The following is a 21520-nucleotide window of genomic DNA, read 5'->3' as shown; positions in this document are numbered from 1 at the left end:
CACCTTTGTAGTGTAAAAAAATGCATTGATTCCAAGTGCGCAGCTCTAATGTGACTGTTTCATTCTAAGGCAATTTTGGAATCATGACAAAACAGTTTATTTTATATTACAATGATTGTCCATAATTTTGTGATACTGTCACTTTTTGTCTAGATTAACACAAATGATCCATTTAACATTATAAAGTTGCACAGGTCCCCATTAGGAGCTGGAGAAGCCTTTTCTTGTTTTCTTGTTGCACCTTACTGGACCTCTCTTTATTTGCAGCTCATGTGTTTTCAGTATCTCATGACATGTACTTATCCATCCATGCATCCATCCTGCACTATCACTTTACATCCAGTTCCTCCTCCACCTTCCCCCAAGTTTGGCTTGTAGCCTAATTTAAAGTAAATCACCAATATTATATACCTATAGTCATGTGTCATGTATTTATCTCTGTCTATCATGACTCAGACATGAGTCTGAGTTTTAGCCCTGCGATAGACTGGTGACCTTTCAAGGTTACTCCTGTCTCTTAATTGACAGGAGTTATAGACCAAAGCCCCCATGCGAACAGGACAAAACAGGCTCTAAAATTGGATGGCAGGCAATAGAATATTTGTTTTGGGCCATATTTCTGCAGAAATATTGAATATTCTAAAAGTCTCCACAAACTTTGAAACGGCACTGTATATGTTTACACCTGCTCAAGTCTTTTCATTGACTTCATAGACAAAGCTCTTCTCCATACTCACCTGCAAAACTGCTGGGTGGGTGTGTATTTGTAGTTGGTGAAGAGAGAGTATGACCTGGGTCATAAATCAGATAATCATAAAACTGTACTAACAAAACAATGAAGGCAGAAGGCATGCAGTTTGATTACACAACACGATGGTTCCTAGTCAGCATGCATTTTGTTTGTAGCCTACACAGACACCTGCTGGAGCTTGGTTTTCCTTGTGACAACCAGTAAACCATGATCATGTCTGCCAATCACCAGGTCATGCACATCCATCAGAAGTATAAATGTTTGAACATCGGTCTTTTAGCACTTCTCACAGTTGGAGAAGATCTTTGACTGCTGTTGTGACTGAAGAATCTCCTCTGACACTAAGAAGTTGGGAACATGTTTCATTCTGATGTGTCTGCTCTTCTTCTGTGGTCTTCCCTTTAGTCAAGGTAATTCATTTACTCTACTCTTTACATATGTACAACTGGATATACATGTCTGTGTTTCTGTTTTAGGATGCAATCAGGAGATTCTGAAAGACTGGTATTTCCCAGGAATAGACATAGCCCTCGTCTTCTCTCCTGATGTCGAACACTGCCAACACATGTGCACCCAGCATTCTTCATGTCTCTTCTTTGCCTTCATTCGACCTGACAGCATCATTGATCAAAGGTACACAACAAACAACAGAAACTTGTGATTTATGACAAACAAATCTCCCAAAATGAGTGCATGTTTTAGAGGGTGATAGTCAATAAAATGATAATTATTAAGTAGTTTAGACCAGTAGTTTAACATCAACTGACTCCTCTGTCCACCAGGTTTTTCCATTGTTTCCTCAAATCCTCTTCTTCTGGAAAGCCTGACTATCAGGTCCCAAATAAGGGCCTCAGCGCAGGTTATTCCCTTAAAACCTGCAACCCTACACCAAGTAGGCATCCAACCAGCAAAGCCATCTACCAGTAACAATATGTGGTGAAACTCTCTGTAACTCTGTTTTAATTTCGCTAGTCTAGTCGCCTGTCTAATCTTTACCACCACGTGGACTTCCCAGGACCTGCCTACAAAGCGTTCTTCACGCCAGATGCTGAGGAGTGTCAGAGAGCCTGCATAAATGACCCTGGATGTCAGTTCTTTACTTTACTTGATGGACACTTTCAACATGAAAACATTAGGTAGATAAACTAAATAATGAGACTAAACCTTTACCTGCTGTTCTCACTCTTCTGCTAACTGAGTTCTGAGGCATCCAGTAATTATGTAATTTCTCCATCTGGTCTAGATATAAGTACCATCTAAGATTCAGCTGGTCAATACCAAGGACACCTAAAGTCAGAACACTTGCTGACAGAATATCTGAATTTTCCCAAAGATTACCAAGCTCTTCGTACTGGTCCAGCAAGGGTAATCAAACCATCAGACCTAAAGTCTCAACGTTGAAGACAAACTGCTGTGTGTCCTTTCTAACTGTATCACTTTGTTGTTTTGTTCAGCTTGTGAGAGAATACTTTTTCCAAATTTTGACATTCAAGGAAATGACTTTGAAGAGCACTTTGCTGCTTCTCCTGAGCAGTGTCTGGCATTGTGCTCTGATCATCCACTATGCACCTTCTTCTCCTTTGTCAGGTAGAGTGTTGTCATTGGTGTTACAATGAAAAGTGAAGTTAGAGAGAAGAAAATGTGTACTGTGTTTTCAGTCAGCAGTTTAAATGTTACATGAAGAGTAACATAAATGAAATGGCTCCCAGAGTTAGCAGACATGGAATCACATCTGGGATACCTGCACACTACTGTCAGCTGGATAACAGTATGTATATATATGTATATGTATATGTATATGCTTATTGTCTTTTCTATCTAAAACAGTGTATCCATTTTATTTGTAGTGTTGTGTTTCTGTAGTCTCCAGCTTCTCCTCTCCCAACAGGCTGAATTCACCGAGTTCATGTTGGAGTAGACTTTCCTCATAATGACATTTGTTCTTTTCCTCTGAACGATGCTGAGGCATGTCAGAAGTGCTGCACTGATGAACCCAACTGCCAGTTTTACACCTACGTCACAGTTCAGTAACACACACAGACTAGATGTTATAGCTGGCACACATGGCCATTTGAAGGCAGCTGTGATATTTTTAATACATTCTATTTATATTTTTTATACATCAAGTCACAGTTATTCTTTCTTCTAGCCATCACTGCTTTCTGAAGCGAGTCATCACCATCCCTACTCCACACAGAGTGCTGAAGCTGGAACATGCCATATCTGGCTTCACCCTGAGGACCTGTGAATGAATCTATCTATCTACTGAAATCATATATCCTTATATAATCACTGTGATCTATATAATCAAAATATAATCAAATAAATGATTCAGTGACTGATTAGGTTGCTTTTCATAGTATTTTAATTTTATGTACTAAATTAAATAATATGAGAAAAATAAAGCAAGCAATCATTCTATATTCACAAATCACTGTAATCAATATAAAGTCAAATATATGATTCATGTTCAGCAGTGTGTCTGTTTGTCTTTATTCCAAAATGGGGGTGTTCTAAAACCTTTGACCGGTAGTGTATGTGTTTACAAAATAAACTGATGAAAGTTTGGTTTTAGTCCAAAAGCAACTAGACCTGCCTGGTCTAGTCAACGGTTGGTTTGCCTGGTGTATTTACTGGTGGTTTGACCGGATCTTAGCGGTACATGAACTTGAATAATTGTGTCAAAGGTTGTGTTTTATGAGTAGATTTCTAGAAAATGCCCCTGTAGAGACAAAAGGTTTTATGGTTGACAGAAAGGGTCTGCTTTTCCTCCTATATGCCATTCCTGCACCTTTATGGTTGTGTCAGCAGAGGTCACTAAACTATCTGATATGCTGATATCTTTAGTTTTTGCCCTCAAGTTCACAGTGAAATGCAGTTTCAATCATTAACTTCTACATATTTAATTTAATGAACTTCTTAGGGCTGCTTTTATCAGATCTGCCATTATCTGATGTGTTTTGGTAACTCCTCATCTCTGCCTCCGGGTTCTGGGCCGTGTCTGTTCTGTCCTAACAGGTGTGACAGAGGAGTGGGAGCCATAGTTTCACACCTGTACTGACTTCCCTTGCTCTATTACCGACTTTACTGATTTAATATATTTTATATATTTTGTACTTAAGTAATACATTTTGGTTAAATGCATATCTTTATGTGGACTCCCTTTTGTCCAAACTTCAAGCTGCTTCATGACAATTTAGATTTCTGTACTACTTAATTTATTGTTTTATTAGTCCTGCTATATCTGTGTCAAAAAACAAAACAAAAAAAACAACACTTAGCTTTAGTCAAATGAAGATCAGACTCTGTGTCCACACCTATTGGTGTTATTGGACTCATGACCTCCTGCTACAGTGCCTCAAAGGGTCAGGGCAGTGGCAACACCCATATGACATTGATGCAGGAAATCAGTATGCTGTCCTGTTTCTGAGCTGCTCACACAATAAGGAAAATATGCTCGCTCTTCCTGATTTTTTCCCTTCTCAACCTCTCAAACACAAGCAATTGGCTCTTTCCCTCCTTCCCTTTTGCTCCCTGCAGCCTCCCCTCCCCCGTGGGAAACTCAGTGCAGTGTGACTGTGGTTGTCCTTCCAGGAAGCTGCGGTGGTGAATCTGGCTTCTCCACACTCAGAAGATAGAACAGTGCCAGCTAGCCTATGTGTGTCTGTATTTGTGTGTGTGTGTGTGTGTGTGTGCATACACCCTCCACAAACATTCCACCACCACACTGTCCGTCCGACCGCCGGCCAGCCTTGCACGAGAGCCACGCCGTCACCGCAGTTCAGTCCTGACGCCAGCCCTGAATACTCACATTACACACACATACACACACACACCACGTAAACAAAAAACTCAGCAAAACACACACACAAGGAAGGAAAGCACATGAGACCTGCTTAAACACACACTTGCACACTCACTCAAATAAACAATATGCATTTGCGGAACACACACATTTTTGGACCGCAGACCACAGACATTGCATCCTGAAGTAGATCAAAGCGTTCTCCAGCAGTAAACACACACAAGGCTCTTCTCTGCTCTCTCATCCCCACGGAGCACTTTTTGGTGAAGCTCGACACAATTATGCTGATCTTCTCTAGAAGAACAACTCGTTGCAACTGTCATTCATCATCCGGGGATTTCTGCATTGCAGTGCACATGCTGGCAGACACTCTGTGAATCACACTGTTTTCCTTCATGTCCTTTTAAACCCTTATAGTCCTTCTCATCTCCCCTTAACCCCGTCTCCTGCCTCCCTCCCACCCTGTTATTGAACGTCTACGCCGAATCAGTCACTCAACCACAGCCCTTCAGATCTTTTTCCCTTTGTTTTCCCTTCTCTCCATCCCTCCCTCTCGTCCTCTTCTTTTCTGTCTGTCCATTGTTGAGGAGACAGTGGCGCAGACAAACAGGGAGAGAAGATATCCGCTGGTGTACCGCAAGATTGGAGAGAAAGAATGGCATAAAGACAAGCAGAGGAGAGGAAGATGCATAGGCTGATATGAGGGTAAAGTTAATTACAGGGGACTGCCAATTAGAGGGCAAAGTGATGGGTCTGTTTGCGTCGCCGTGGCATCCCAAAAACATCACCATCTCCCACCATGTTTATCCTCTCCAGCCACAAGACCACAGCTCCCATCAGCCAGCAATGGAGACAGCTTAGATACCAAGGGGGTTACGGCTGGGGAACATGCAAAGCAGTGTTTGCAGACATGGCTAATATGGATAAATGGTAACATTTATGATACAGATGCAATTACATGTTAGCATTTACTTGTACAGTCAGGCAAAAACCACACCAGACAAACACAAACAGATGAACATAAAGGCACTTAATCTTTATAGAGGTTTTGTCAGACATTCTTCAGAAAAGGAAAATGTAATCAAATGTATAAATGTTTCAGAAAAACATGGAGAAAAATCACAGTTCAAAGATCAGTAACCTCAACCTCAGTCTGTTGAGCATTACATTGAATATATGGCTCTGTTGGACTCTCTTCTATCAAATCTATTCCTTCACATTCCTTCACTATTCCATTATATATATATATATATATATGATTGTTATAATCTGAAACTTCACCCATCGTCTGATATGGCTTTTAAAATCCCTCAAAAGCAGAGACAATCACCAAATCTTTCTCCAAAGATATCATGGTTGCTACATGGGGCACCTGAGTGGTCCATGTCCACAGTTTGTTTGGAAAACCCTCAGAAAGCTCCGATCTCAGTCCCCCATCCCTGTGCTGTCTTGGCTGATCCACTCAAGCCTCTGCGCTGGGCTGTTGGCGGCGCAAAGGGCCTGAAAGAGATTTGTGGAGGGGCTGAGGATGATGAAGTAGCAGAAGAGGAGGAGGAGGTAGAAGAAGAGGAAGAGGAACCGGTGGGGAGAGGTAGAGGTGAGGCCCTAGTGGTGCTGTGAGGGGACGGCTGGGTTGGCCTGGAGGGCGCGAGGGCTGGAGATGCAGTGAGGGAGGGCAACCTGTGGACGGCGGCCAGAGCTGTCGGCGCGAGGAGAGGCGGTGCACCCTGCTGGCACCCAGCCAGGGGAGGAAGGCGAAGGGAGGCGGGTGATGGATAGCTTCCCAGTAGAGCCAAATCCCTACGCCCGCTGGGGAAGGGAGGCGAAGGGGACACTGGCGAGGTGGGGGACATCTGAGGGAAGGAGGCCCAAGGCCAAGGAGGGAAGGGAAGGGCTGAGGTTGGTGGTGACTGTAGGAGAAGTGGGTCTAGCTCGCTTGCGCACTGGGAAAGGTGGGATACCAGGCGAGCCCCGATGGGGTCAGGGGACTCCCCCTCCAATGAGCTGAGGTACCGTACCACCTCTCCAACACACTCCCTGAAGCCCAGGGTCCTGTAGTCGACTGCCAGAGCCCTAGCATCAAAGTATCCTGAGAGAGAAAAACAGAGCTTAGTCATGCAGTGAATAAAAGTAATGGAATGCAGTTAGTCATAAAAATACACTTTAGATGCCATGTTTTTTCCTCTTCTTACAAAATGGAGGACAATAATATTGTCTGCTTTTTTAATGAAATTTCCAGCATTATTGGTTTAGGAGTTTTTCAGTCAACAATAAGAAAAAGCTGGAAAGTTTAGTGTTTGGAACGCTCACCTTTTCCTCCCATGGCATGCAGCAGTTTGAGATGGTCCACTGTCATCTGCAGAATCTCTGCTTTCTCCAACTTAGATGAACCCTGAAGTGATTTTATTGTTTCATGTTAGTATCTCCACATAACGAAAATTCTAAATTTTAATTATTGCAAGTATACCTGTTTCTCAAAAGCACTGGGCACTAGTCTCCGCAGCTCTGACAAGCTGTGGTTGATCCGGTCTCTGCGCCTCTTTTCTATGATCTATAAAACAAGAACAGACATTCAGAGCCGAACAAAGAGACAGAACTTAAAAACACGAAGATCCAAAGCTATAATCCACTCACTCCTCTTCTCTTCTTTCTGGCCAGAATCTGTGAGGCGCTGCCTGGAGACATGGACCCGGTGACTGGGCTGTGGAGATAAAAAAAAAAAGAGGAGATGGAAGGATTACATTGGTGCAAGGAGAAATACATGCAAACTTTGATGCTCCTGCATATTGTTATTATTACCCTCCTTAATATGACACAGAGGCAGGATGGCACATCAGCTCCCTTCAATCTAATTTGTTTTTGGGCACAGTGGCGTAGGAGTGCCCGGGAGAGGAGGGAAGATGAGATTGTTTTTGGTTTAATGCGTTTCTGGACATTAGTCTCAGTGAAATGACATGCTGTTCTTCTTTCCATGTGAGCGAAAGCACTTTTAGAAAGATGATTATATAGCCTCGAGGCAACGCTTTTGCTTGCATGGGGCTCCAACATGCAGCTCCAGCGAGTGCAGTCACTCAATGTGGATTGTGTTTGTTTGTGAATTCTCCTCTTACAGGCCTGAGAGAGGCTGACAGCTTGGAGTTTCCTACAGAGCAAGCCCCTCCAGAGACTTATTGCCTTTCTATTAGATTTTAACATGAAGACTGCCAACGTAACTGTGTGTTTTTGTTTAGGTTTACGTTTGATGGGGCTGACATGAAAAGACAGCACTGTCTTCTGTTTGCATGTCACATGGCGATCTGATTTATTTATCTAAACCGTCTTTAGTGATGTAAGCCATACTTCTGTGACTGTGTTTTTGTGCAATGAAGACACACTGTTACAAATACATTTTGTGATCCAGATGTGTGCACTGCTAGCCAAGGACGAATTCTCCTAAAAAGTGAAATGATTTTTAAGGAGTGTGCAGTACTTTGAGTAATTTCACTGTTTATCAGGCACTGAAACAAGTCAGTTAAATAACTTGGCATTGCAAGTCTCGTTTGCAATGAGTGATGATGAATGATTTTTCAGTGTCAAAAGTATTGACTTGAACCTTTCAAATCTCAAAATTTATTTTTGAATGTTTAACTATGCAAATTAATAATAAACAAAAACAAAAGTTTACAGTCAAACAGAAAAGAATGATAACCTTTTACAAAGCAGTATATCTGACTATGAAACGAACTTTTCTAATCATGTATGACATAAATAAGAGATCTCACTGCATCTTCTATAGAATGCTACACACTACATTTGATGTTCGACATATATTTTTGTTTTAAGATTTAAATTGAAATTACATGATAATCATGTGTAAATTAACAAAACTAACCAATATTTCTGCTCATGATGTCAGCCCTTGCGCCCATGTGTCTGACATGACATGCCTCATTTTTAACCTGTTTTATTGTAATGACAGGCATTCACACAGTGAGTATCTAAGACACGTTAAGCTGACAGCATTTTTAAGTTTTCAATTTGCTGAAAGTTCAGTTTAAAACTTTGAAGGAGCTTTGAGTAATATGTTTTTTTTGTTCACTATAAAACCATAACATCTTCTGAGACCTAAAAACTTTTCCCACAGTCTTAAAACTTTGTGTTACACCCAGTGCAGCGTGTTTAGAGCAGATCTGTCTCTGGGCAGTAATTGCTGCTGTAACTTTCTTTTAAAGTGTAATTGGAGGGCACGTGTCAGGTGTGGTTGGCGGATGCTCACCAATAGCTGTCTTCTTGTCCCACGTCAATGAACTCGTCCGTGTCTGAGTCCGGGGAGCTGTAGTCATGAGGTCTCTTCATTTCTCTGCCTCTTCCTCGCACTGGGCTGATGATGATGATCGATGGGCAGATAGATGGTGATGATGACAGCGATGATGATGATGATGATGGGTGATGGGCTTGATGGATATGGGTGATGCTATCGGTTACCCTCAGAGCTGCTGTGGAGTGTCTCCCTTTAGAAGTGCCCCCCACTCTTGAGTTTCTCTTCGCGCTGTCACTTATAAAAGCCTTGTTGTCCTTAGTTACTTCTTGTCACCTGTGTTTGTTTTTGTGTTGTTTCTTCATGTGTCTTCTATTCTTTCCTCTGTGAGTCAGTGGTGCCACTTGATCAACCCCCAAGGGCCCATGACAACTAAGAAATTCACAAGCTGCCTTAGTCTTTTACTCTATCACTGGCATCCAATCATAGTCTCTCTCTCTCTGTCTCTGTCTCTCTCTCTCTCTCTCTGTCTCTGTTATTTTTCTCTTGGCTCGCTCACTCTGTCACAGCCACCCAATGACAAAATAGGACTTTGGCAGTTGGGGCAGGGTTGCCAGTTTAGGCTCCCCCGCCTCCTCTCTCTGTCCCTCCTCCCTCTCTTTAATCTGTCGGCCTCTGGCTTGTCACCCTTCTTCCCTCCCTCTACTCATACATGCACCCCCCCACCCCCACCCCCCATTTCCACCACTTTGCTCTGTCATCCTCAGTCAATTAGCCTCCAGTCTCTCCTTCCTTCCTTCACTCTGTCCTCCTTGCTTTCTCTTTCTGCTCCTTTAATTATGCATTGAGGGATGGAAGGATAGAGGTGAGCAGTGTGGGAAGAAATACACAATTGCCTGACTCTTGACATCACAAAGTTGTCTTAGTTTTTAGAAATGAGTACAACTTTGACGCATTGTGCAGGATGTTTCAGACCTCATGGCAAAATCTTAATTGAAACACATCTAAACTGCTTTCAATTTCTTTTAGCCAGGCGTGCATGTGTGTGTGTATATATGTGTGTGTGTGCCGGTGTGTGCCAAGGGCAGGCGCATATGGGGTCAAGAGAGGAATCAGCCCAGTGAGTGTCTAAACATCTGGGCTCTTCACGGGGACAAGATAGAGCTCTCTGTAGGCTGACACACAGATCCTTGCAGCACTTAGCGCTCGGTTCCGCTGCCACCGTGGGAAGATTGCTGGTACAGATTGCCATGGAAACATGAAACCCAGGCGCCGGTTGTTAGGAGCGATGCCTGACTGACCCAGCAGTGTGTGCATATGTGTATGTGAAAGACGGAGAGAGGCCAAGTGGCATGCCCCCTTCCACACAATGCCCAGCTGAGTGTGTCTCTTCCTGCCTGGCAGACTGGAAGGGTGTGTTAGTTTAAACATACGACAATGCACAAGTGCAAGATCTTTGTGTAGCCTACAATGAGTCTTTTTTAAAAAAAAACAGTCCTGTAAGCTGTAATGAGCTCCAGATATCATGAAGCATTTATTTTGACCTATTTCAGCAAGACCTAGTACTTAAAATAATATAAATTTTATAACATTGCATGCATTTTACACCATTTGTGTTTCTTTACATTCTTGCATTGTCACAGTACAGCAATGATGGATCTTCACACAAGCAATAGGTTCAACAGGTGTGTTATCAGACACTGTATTTCTGCACAGGACATGGGATTTGATTACTTGTGTTGAACTACTGGACATTTTATTGTGCACACAGACTATTATTTAATAGTCGTATTTTAAAATCAAGCATCTGCATGTGTGTTTGTCATTCTCAAGTGTCAGTAATCAGTGAGACCATCACCATCAACATGGGGATGTGAATCGGGACTAACCCCCACCCCCCTTTCCCAACCCCCATCCACATGTCCTTTAATTACCAATCGTTCAGATCTGGATCTCATTTCAGCATCAGAAACAAATAAGAGAGACAGCTATGAAGTCAGGCTTCAGTTTTCTCTGTTGTTATTTTTAATCACCCACCCAGACGTCTCTCCTTCTCTTCAAAGATTAAAACTCTTCTCTGTATCACCAGTGACTTTGGTTTTCACAAGATGACCACACCTCCCGTGTTCTTCCAGGATGAGGCAAGCTCCATGCAAAACACACACGAAGTGGAAAGCAATTAAAAGATGAATGAATAAATAAGTACATTAATTGTGAAAATGGTTTCATGGCGGGGGTGTGCGAAAGGAGGGTGAACATCAGAGAGAGAGAAAGAGCGAGAGAGAGAGAGCTGGCACTGGAGGGTGAAATGGAATTCTTGGAGATTTCTGGCGATCTTCGTCGGCCACTTCAAGTCCTCTCCTTCCCATCCCACCAAACCACAACAAGGCAAAGTCCCTTATTGAAATTAACAAGCTCATACTTTTACAATTTGCACACGCACGCACAGCACTCAAATATGAACGTGTGAACGCTCAAGGACATACACACACGCACAAGGCTGCGAACTGATTCATACAAGCAGCTCCCTCACGCAAATGTGGACAGTGCAGAGCCACAATTTATAAGGCACAAACACTCAGCCACAATTATTGTTTCTGATGCATGACTATTGCTATTGTTTGAAAGTCTGTGAGATGGAACCAGCTCAGCAGGATATGTTGTTGGTAACTTTTTCTCTGCACTCATGTCAAACTGAATAACTGATCAGATGCTTCTCACTGCATGGTTGACTTTGATTATTTGTTCTCTTTCTTTCAGCAGCAGACAACCAAATTTCAGCAGCATTTTCTTCACGCTGAGTGTTGATACTTTACTTTAAAAGACACATTTTAAAGATATTAAACCGCTGAAAGACAAAACTAAACAAACCTGGAGTCCATTATTAAATATAAAATATACAAAGAAACAGTCTTAGTGGGTTTTTTTGTTTATATTATAATAAAGAATGCTGGTGTAAATCTATTCAATAAAAGTGACTCAGACATGTCTATTTGTACAGCAACAAATAATGTCATTTTTTTTTTTTAAAATGCGACGTATCAGTATCAGAGGACAGTAATTAAATCTATCCTAACACATTAAATATAGGGGAAACCGTAAATTAAAAAATTAAAAATTAAAAAAGTTTAAAAAAAAAAAAAACAAAAAAAAAACAGTGTTTGTGTTGTTTTGCCGTTTACATTGCAATGTGTAAGAATGATGAAATATCAAACAGCAAATGAAATGTTTGATCTCTGACACCCTGTGGAGAATCTGCGAAGAGCCAAATATGCTCAAAGAGGCCCTGTGTGATGTCCTGCTGCATACGAGTGCTAATCACATGTACCATCAAAATCAGTCGATTCCTTATTGCTATGAGGCCATTGTAACCATCAGTCTGAGGCTGGCCGCTCAGTCACTGGGATCAAGATTGGATTGGCATGGGAACTGGCACCAGAGTAGTTTGGCACTGTCCAGGCTGGACCCATGAGGGAATTATCTGCCTTTCAGACACATAAGGAATGTCTGGGACCTGTAGCACTGGCTGCCTGGCCGTCTTTGCGATTCACTCAGATGGCCTGAATATATGAGACGTTTCTGGGGATGCCAGGATTGTCTCCACAGAGAGACATTGTGTGTTTATGATCTGAGGTGTGAATAAACACTGTTAGACACAGCCAGTATGTGTGTTTGATATAGCGGATGCTGTGATTTGAGGTGTCGAGAGGGCAGGAGGGCTGCAGCAATGGGTCATGCTGCCTGTCAGAGAGCGAGAGACATTGAGAATGAGCACAGAGAGAGAGAGAGAGAGAGCGAGAGTCCTCCCTCCTCATCCGGCTTCCCTCATGCAAAGATAAATAAAGAGGCTAAAAGCCGAAGAGAAGAAGCAGAAAGGAGCTTTTGTGGACTCTGAGTGGGGTCTCTTTCATGGCGGTTCCCACAGCACTGGGCCTGTGATGACATTCACCATGTTTCACACACACACACACAGACACACACACGCTGTAGGGCCCTGTGACTGCGGTGACTTTCGCTGGTGCCGGGCCCCAGACGGGACGGCGAGGGCCCCAAGAGCCACAGGCAGCCATTGTGCTGTCGCCGCGGAAACCAGCCTCTTTATGTCAGACATGTTTTTCTGTTTGTTTTCTTTTTTATGTCTTTAATGTGGGCAAGGGGGAATGTTTCCCCTCTCATGTCCCCCTCCCTCCTTACTGCTCTGCGTTATTTCCCCCCAATACCCATCTTCCTTCTCCTCCCACCAATCCATCCACATTTGTTTCTCCTCTTCGCCTCCCTTCTTCACTTATGTCCCCCCCTAACTTGTTTTTCTCCCCCTGGAGATCGTCATTTGTAAAGCTCTTTGCTTAGACAGCCCATATCTTTGTCGTGGTGTTGCGGCCTCCCTCTCACTCAGCTCCTTTTTATCTATACTTCATGAGGTTTTGGCACAAACTGCCACTTTTTCTTCCTGCGCTGAAAAAAAAACACAATCCTCACAACTCTAAAACAACAGAACCTATCCCCAAAAGAATTCTTCCTTTCCCACGCTAAGCCAATTTTCTTCACAAGATTAAACAAACTAACCAATAACAAAAGAAAAGAAAATTGGTGGAGGAGGGGTGTAGAAGAAAAAAAATCTGGTTATGATTTAAATCTCCAAAAAAGGATGCCCCAAAGTCCTCCAATGTGAAAAACAAACCTGAAAAGGCCAACTGTTACTATTTTTAAGCGCTTGAAGAATGTTGCCATGACTCAAAGGCACGTTGGCCCATGTCCGTAATCAGTTCATTCTGACTGCACTCCTCCGCCACATCACACACGAGACGCAATCTTTTATGAGCCGCAGAGAAAGAGGAGGAGGAAAAAGGGGAAAGTGAAAAATGAAAGAGTTCAGGGCTAATCCACTCTGTCCCCTCAGCCATGCATGCGACAGTCTGGTCTGATGAGAGGGGGGTGTTTTTAAGACTTGGCTAATATTAGCCACTGTAAAACTAGTTTTAGTCAAGCATTCTGACTCGGACTATCATTCAAGTTTATGGAGGAGATTTTAATTTTTATTGCACAGAGTCACATGAAGCATAACCTCTAACAAAAATAGACTGCTGACAGGAAAGTTAATTGTCAAGCACGTATTAAGGCTGTGGCTATTAGTATAGAAAACACTACCTGTTATAAGATTTCATGCCTTTAATTCAGAATTTTAGATTGAAATTCAGGTTGGTTCACAAAGACATAACCTCAGGAGATAGTGCTCCATCCAAACTGCCCCACACACACTCAGGCTGCTGCTCTCTGACAGCCTCTCACTTCCCTAAATCCCACTTATAACTTTACACCTCAGATTACAGCCTTATCAGGCAGGCATCCTGCCGGCACCTCATTCTGACGGCAGCTTGGAAGAGCAAGCATAAGCCCCTAAAAACCCACATAAAAACTTGCCGCCACATGCACATGCTGGATCATTTTTAGCGTTCCTGGAAGGGGATTACAGTGAGTGTGTTCGGAAAGAACAGGAAGACTTCAGTGGAAGGAGGATGTGGGTGAAGACGAACATCATTTTCAGCTCCTGAAGGAGTTAGTCCTACTATTGCTGTTTTATTGTACGGAATATAAAAATGAATCAGGATCATTGTCCGTGTTTGCTGAACTGTAAAGTTGCATAAAAATCTGAATGAGACTCATAATCTGAATCAGAAATACTTCATTAATCTCAGGGGGAATAAAAAGAAATAAAAGATTTCAGCTGTCTCATCTTTATTAATTTATTAACAGTTTGTTCAACTTGGCTTATGAATTAAGTATAAAGTCTTTTTTAATTATTGCCACTATTTATTCATTTGCAATATGATTAGTTTAAAAGAAAATAAACTAAAATGAACCAAAATGATTTTACTTATGAACTTAGCATGCCGTGTGCAACACTTTATAACACAATACAAGATGATGAGACACTAGTCCACCATCAGTCCATCATGACATTTTTTCGGCCAGTTGCATCAGACAATGAAGATGGCTGGAGGCTTTGTCGCAATATCCAACCAGGCATTTTATCATCCAAGTTGGTTTTGTATTATTATTTACAGCAGAAACCCCAATGCCCATTGAATGCCATGACATAAGCTAACCTCCAACTTTGCACGTAAGTTTTATTTAAATGCTATATGGTCTGTTTGGACATCAAACAAATACCAAACCATGCTGAGACTCACATCACAGAAATTCATTTTATGCATGCATACAAAGCTCTTACACAAGCAGAACACTGCACACCACAGATGTTCACGGCTTGTTGAAAGGCATACTTGTACAGTGAAATAATTCTATACACTCTACGTGTAGCTCAGGCACAAACACACGCCGTCTTTCTCAGACATGAAAACTTGCTTGAAGTCATTGCTTGAGGACGAGCTGACTGTATATAGTACAGCAGGCTTTGATCTTTAGACTTGGCTGTGGCAGAGACAGCCTGCCAGCGCTGAGGCCCGGCGTTACCGGAAGCTTGTGGTCTGGGACCGGCTCCATTTACTACTCTGTTCTGGTGCTAAATATACAATAATAAAAAGGCTGGCAGATTTATTTCAGACTCATACATTTCCTCTTTAGAGAGGGAAGAAAGGACACAAGCGTCAGACAGACGTCTCCAGATTACGGAAGAACATTAAGTGATAATTACAGAGAGAGATAGACACAGAGAGAGAGAGAGAGACGAGGTTTCCCCCTCTTGCTTTTCAGTTCCTCTTCCTTTGCCACCACAGAGAGAGTGGCGTCTCCAAACTAAAGAGGGGCGCCCACTGTATTAGACTCTCAATGATTGGCTATGATTGCATTATCTGATCCCATGAGGGATAAAAGGACAGCAACACACACACACCACATGCCTGTATTTCATTGCTCAATGATCATTGCCTCCTCAGAAGTCAAACATGACTTTAAAAAAAACTTGTCAGAAAAGAAGCCATGAATGTGATTAAAATTCAAACATTGCCTTTATCTTTTTCAAGTTAGTCCTCTGAAATGCACACACACACACACACACGCACATTCATATTCTCCTATGTACTCAGCTTCACCACCAGTCCACCGCACTCCTCTCAAAGCTCTTTGATCCCTGGTCGAGGGTCCTCTCCGCGGTGCCTCTGTCTGAATTCCAGAGATTCTGGGATAATTCAAACGTTTCACGGCACATACTTGGTCCCCCCAGGAGACAGCGGCGGAGATGGAAAATGCCACCATGGTCCCCGTCTCTCTCTCCCTCCATTGTCCCTACTCTTTAATCAGGCCCTCTCTGTGGCTCACGCTGCCACCGTGGTGTGTTGTCTCAGCCTGGGAAAATGTCGGCCTAAGTGGCTGTTATGTGCTGAGGCGCAGACCACAGGGACCCAGAGGGGTGCTGCTGGAGCCCTCTGTGCCAGCCGTGGGTCTCAGAGTGGCTAACACACACAATGAGTGAGGTCCAATGAGTCTGGATGCAACCTTACATAACAGCCATCACTACATGTATTTACTTTTTGTCTGGGCTTGATCAGTAAATCATACGCCATCATAATCATAGGCATAACCCAAAACCCAATCATAAATCATACATGTTATTTGTTCCTAAGGGGTTTCTTGGTGTAAACCAGCAATAAGCTGACACACAGATATGACAGCAGGAACTCCAGTGTGATTGCTTGGGTGTGAAAGGTCTGTAGAGAGGGAGTTTCCTGCATTGAAGTCAACAGATGACCAAAACAAAGGCCCTGTGTTTCCCTGAGTCACAGCGAGAAGAAGGTCAGCAGTCAGAGCTACCTCAGAGTTCAAAGCAGCTCAGCTTTGTTTTGGTACACACTTGTGTTAGGGCCAGGCAGCTGGGTCAACTGACAGTTGGCCTTGCCTTCAGCTGGACACAAAGCTCCATCAGGTCAAGTTTACAAGAAGCGAGTGAAACACCCTGTTGGTTTATACCAGTTTATATTTAGTGCTTATAAGCATGAATAGGGTTTTTATGAGGTGCCATAAATTTCATTTAAAAAAAGGGGGGGGGGGGAGCGTTGTGGCTCATGTACGCCTATACCCTGTGGTTCTCTAGGCCACCACGAAGCCTTTGTATTCTTTCTGTTTGCCATGGGAAAATATCTGAAACAAATAAGTTGCCTGGTCGGCACCCATCAGTGTAAAAACACTTCTAAGAGCTGTGGATTGTGCTGAGAGGGTGTGGTGCAGTGCTGAAAGGAACTGCTTGTTTACTCTTGCTATGTCTGAAAATAAAAAGGGAACTATTTTCTCTCAGAAATGGAAGAAAAATAAACAAGTATTCTTGAACAGACAATGTGGGCAGGCACAAGCTGCCTGCCGTTGTGCAGCGGCATCCACCTCCAGAACATCATCACCGTTATTATCATTATTGATATAACTATAAGGACCATAAACTTGTTAAATGCTAAATGTTAAAATATATTGTAAATATAAAAAATATGATGCAGACTTAAAAATAATGGTTAATAATATGATTATATTATGTGAAAAGGACCAAACCCATACATTTATTGAAATTCTTAATTGGTTATTATGCTTGTGCAAGTTAAGAAATATTAAACTAACCTTCAAATGTAAATGCATATTTTTGTATTGCATTGTATAAGAACTTGTATTTAAGTAAATAATCTGATTATTTTTTCCATTGTTGCCAATACAAATCGGTAATTTGTTCAAAAGAGGGTACCAAAAGGGGAACCAAACCTGAGGGTGGCAGCATTGCAACGTTTGGATGTCAACTGAAGTAAAACCACGAAGAAGAAGAGGAAGCATGCAGAAGCTGACACGGAAGACGAAGAAGAACAGGACAGTGATTCTTGCTGTCTGTCATTTTTGTGTTCCTGTTTATTAAAAAGACGCAATCATACAGGTGAGTCTGTTATATATACATTATTCTCCTTGATTTATTAGGGTATAATTGTGCCTCTTAAAGGGTTTTATTTAAGGGTTTTGATTTAAAGAAATGTCGCCAACTAGCTCCCAACCGCTAGCAACACACGCTAGCATACAGCAAACAGAATACAGGGACTCCATGCCTGTCTTTTCGGGTCTGTTGTTATTTTATAGTTAACCCACGGCTACTGTGTTCTATTGAACTTTGTTCAGTCTGAGGCGACATACAATTACAAAATTTTTATTAGCAGTGTTGGTAAGTCTTTACTTGTAACACATTTTCACCTCAGTATACTCCCTGGTGTACATCAATAATTGATTTTTCAACAGTTACAATAAGAAAATCTATGTCAATGTAAAACAGATTTTCTTTTCTTTTGTTTCTTCCCTCTCCTCCTGACAGAGCCAGCTAAAGTGTAATCATGGAAGTGCCTTGCTACCTGCCCAAACTGCTGTTTGAGCTCAACGAGCAGCGTAAGCGTGACTTTTTCTGTGACTGCAGCATTCTGGTGGAGGGTCGTGTCTTCAAGGCCCACCGCAATGTGTTGTTTGCTGCGAGCGGCTATTTTCGGGCTCTACTGGTTCACTATCTGCAGGTGAGGATATCTATATTACTCTATTTCTCTGTTCTTTGACATGCACTGCTGATCTTGTCATCCAGCTAAGATTTGTACCAGGACTTGGTTCACTTTTGAATACATTTGCCTTCAGGACAATGGACAGCGCTACAGCACAGCATCACTGGACATTGTAACAGCTGATGCCTTCTCCATTATTCTGGACTTCCTCTACTCAGGGCGATTGGCCCTGCACAGGAACAATGTCATTGAAGTGATGTCAGCAGCCAGCTACCTCCAGATGACTGATCTAGTGAACTTCTGTAAAAGATACATCCGTTCATCTTTGGAAATTTGCAGCAAGGACAAGGAGGAAAACACAGAGAAACAGAACCAGACAGAGGATGGAGCTGCTGACAGCGGCACTCCTGCTGTACCAATCTCCAGTGGTGCAGGGGCTGCAGAGCCTCATTCACAGGTTAGAGAGGCAGATAGAGGGCAGAGTTCAGTTCCAGGGTCTGTAACTTCAGCTAAAACCTCCTTGTCCATTTCTGTCACCACTCCACCAGGCCCCAGCAGGGACATGGACAGTACCTACCCTTCCAGGGAGGAATATGCATCAGGGACTGAAGGACAGAAGGGGCATATGGATCAGACTAACCTATCATCCTCCTCATCTTCAGCTTTGACTCCAGAGTTGGTGAACCCTAAAATTGAGTACGATCCGGATGAGGAGCTTATGGAGCCCTCTGACACCAAAGACCTTGCATCGTATCCTGGGCCTTCTCTGCATACTGCTCATCATGGCAGGCTGCTTCCCCCTAGTCCCTCTCCCACCAATGAACGCACCTCATTGGGATACAGCCCATCTTTTAATAACAGGCAGCTGATGGATATGCTGTCCAAAGGTGAAGCTTCCAATTCTTTAGTGGACAGAGTCGGGCAGCGTTTTACTCAAGGACTAGGTGGTAGCAACACAGGAGGGAGCAGAATGGATGAAGGTTTAGGATTTGTAGGGTCATCTATTATGGAGATCCAGTCTGATTGGCTTGGAGAGGACACAGGTAATGTGCAGATAGGTATGACATTTATTTTCACTCCTGACTAAATACATTTTAAATTGTTGGTGTCTTTTTCCCTCTGCAGGTGATGACTTGGTTGTGCCAGTCAAACTCCACAAGTGCCCTTTCTGTCCGTACACTGCCAAACAGAAGGGGATCATGAAGAGACATATACGAAGCCACACAGGAGAGAGGCCCTTCCCATGTCCCATGTGTGGAAAGAGGTTCACACGACAGGAGCACCTGCGCAGCCATGCCCTCAGTGTAAGTATTAACAGGATACTATTGGCTTTGTTTTACTATTTATCTAGGTTTTAGGAAGAGGTCTTTTCCTCCTTTTAATGCATACTTTATTTTTGTCAGTGAGGAAGTGCAACAATTTGGAACATGGCTAAAAACTAGGAGTTTACAAGTAATTTTAAGCTGAAACTTGACATACTCTGTAGACATACAAAAATTACAAATATGTCTAAAAAAGGGGATAATAAAAAGGATAAAGTTGCAGTTTGCAAAAATATGTGCTACATAATTCAAACACTGTATTCGACCATCCACAGGTCCACAGACACTACTGGCACGTATCTTGCAAGAGCTGCAGACGGACATTCACCGGATCAGGTATTTCACATGGACTCAGACGATTCGGAATCTGTGACAGCTGTAACTGTGTGACCACCACTCATGATGATTCCACTACAGTTCACCCCTCCAGCCAACCAGAAGCAATAGAACGTGTGGACGGGAGTACAGATTGGTCCAGTTTTATGGACGATGTGGATGAAGTGGAGGTTGGCAGAGTGGAGGACTTGGTGGAGAAACAGATGCTTGAAAGACAGCTGGCTGTCTGCACTGATGTGGGTCACACACTGTGAATTTATTGCCCAGGGTTCCAGTGCATCATGGAAGATGTTTTAGACCATTATTTCTAGTCCTGGAAAACTGGAGAAAACTGGTGGATCTGTTCAGGGCAGTTGGTTGCTAATTGTTCAGGGACCAGAAGAAGTTAGACTGGCCGGGTTCACAGACTGAAATATTCTGAATGCTCCATTTTCAAGGTTAACAAAGCTGTCTAACCAAAAACATAATGACATCATGAGAACCAAGTATAGCTGTTTTTTGCTTGCACGTGTGTCAAATTTGGAGGTTGTGTGTGAGAGAAAGTGTTATACACTTATATTTGTTGTGGTGTAATGGAGGATATTTGTCGAATTTTCAACAATCTGAGATAATTTACAATGTAAATGTTGTCAATATCTTAAAACAATCAGAATCAGAATCAGAAATACTTTTTTGATCCCAGGGGGAAATTGCTTTTATTCCAGGTGCTCCATGTATACTCAAAAAGACAGAAATACAAATAAGGTAAAGTGTAAAATAAGAATAAAACCTAATAGATTCTAAACAATAATAAACAATAATAAACATTCAAGTCAAGTCCTGGCAAGTGAAGACTAAAGTCATATATAATACAATGTATATGTTGGTACTAGTAATTTTATTAATTATGGTACGACATTGATTTGGGTTTGTATATAAACTTAGGTCATTGTAACAGAATGCGGATCATTTTCTGCCTGATTTAGTATGTACATTAATACCTTAATACCATACCTTTTACATTTTGAAAGAGTGGTGCATCCACATTTTGAAACGTTGCCCTAATTGAAGAGGGACAGGTTCTACTGTGTGCTTTCTGGTGCACAATCTGCAACATATGCAAAGCTAATCAAATCCAAATATCTAGAAGGAAATTTATTTTTTTTGCAAACCTTTGTAATGAAGGTCAATCACATAAATGTTACTTGAACTAACAAGACACTACAACTGTGTACAAAAGTATGCTATGGTGCCCTCTAGTGGTTGATGTCCCACCATAAAATTCAACTCTAATGACAGAAATCACACCCTGTTAGGGAACTAACAGGATGCTGGACTTGGTCAGAGAGCAGCTGTCAGAAAAAAATGAGTAGAATCAAGATGGATGCATTACATTCATCATTTGATATATACCTGTTTGATATATTATATTATGGAAAAAATGAAAGAGAAAATAACAAGATAATGTGGCTTTCTGAGAAAAGATGTAGTGAATGATTCATCTCTGTTGGGAAATCAGGGTCATCCAAGGGGTTAGTAGTTTACTGTATAAATTGTGAGTCTAAAAGCCTGAGTGTCTAAAGTGAAAAGACACAGAGCTATTTGCTGTTAAGTTCCCATCAA

At 42.3% G+C, this 21520-nt stretch overlaps 2 protein-coding genes across 3 annotated transcripts; one reads left to right on the top strand and one right to left on the bottom strand.

Moving 5' to 3' along the window:
* Positions 1 to 5965: 5965 nt before the first annotated feature.
* heyl (hes related family bHLH transcription factor with YRPW motif like) lies at positions 5966 to 9122 on the bottom strand. The gene is made up of 5 exons (XM_028399550.1): positions 8812 to 9122; positions 7191 to 7257; positions 7024 to 7107; positions 6867 to 6948; positions 5966 to 6645 (listed from the first exon to the last, which is right to left on the bottom strand). Exons 1-5 carry the CDS (start codon positions 8889 to 8891, stop codon positions 5966 to 5968), a joined length of 993 nt encoding a protein of 330 aa, XP_028255351.1. The 5' UTR covers positions 8892 to 9122.
* Positions 9123 to 17561: 8439 nt separating this feature from the next.
* zbtb8b (zinc finger and BTB domain containing 8B) lies at positions 17562 to 20641 on the top strand. 2 transcript variants are annotated; one of them, XM_028399355.1, is made up of 6 exons: positions 17562 to 17659; positions 18086 to 18278; positions 18394 to 19303; positions 19386 to 19564; positions 19858 to 19918; positions 20000 to 20641. In XM_028399355.1, exons 2-6 carry the CDS (start codon positions 18105 to 18107, stop codon positions 20170 to 20172), a joined length of 1497 nt encoding a protein of 498 aa, XP_028255156.1. In that variant the 5' UTR covers positions 17562 to 17659; positions 18086 to 18104; the 3' UTR covers positions 20173 to 20641. The 2 variants fall into 2 exon arrangements, with proteins under 2 accessions (XP_028255156.1, XP_028255155.1); XM_028399354.1 differs by having other exon boundaries at positions 19858 to 20641.
* The last annotated feature ends 879 nt before the right edge of the window (positions 20642 to 21520 follow it).

The sequence above is a fragment of the Parambassis ranga genome, chromosome 2 (assembly GCF_900634625.1).
Source record: "Parambassis ranga chromosome 2, fParRan2.1, whole genome shotgun sequence".
Classification (NCBI taxonomy): Eukaryota; Metazoa; Chordata; class Actinopteri; family Ambassidae; genus Parambassis; species Parambassis ranga.
Note: the sequence above shows the minus strand (reverse complement) of the source record. Positions and strands in the feature narration are given on the sequence as shown.

Bases quoted from the DNA above. Each gene is read 5' to 3' on its own strand.
- heyl (XM_028399550.1), bottom strand. From the start codon at position 8,891: ATGAAGAGACCTCATGACTACAGCTCCCCGGACTCAGACACGGACGAG. The intron at 7,258-8,811 runs GTGAGCATCCGC...TTATCTCCACAG, and splicing joins GGACAAGAAGACAGCTATTG to CCCAGTCACCGGGTCCATGT. The intron at 6,949-7,023 runs GTATACTTGCAA...AAATCACTTCAG, and splicing joins CCAGTGCTTTTGAGAAACAG to GGTTCATCTAAGTTGGAGAA.
- zbtb8b (XM_028399354.1), top strand. From the start codon at position 18,105: ATGGAAGTGCCTTGCTACCTGCCCAAACTGCTGTTTGAGCTCAACGAG. The intron at 18,279-18,393 runs GTGAGGATATCT...ATTTGCCTTCAG, and splicing joins TACTGGTTCACTATCTGCAG to GACAATGGACAGCGCTACAG. The intron at 19,565-19,857 runs GTAAGTATTAAC...GACCATCCACAG, and splicing joins TGCGCAGCCATGCCCTCAGT to GTCCACAGACACTACTGGCA.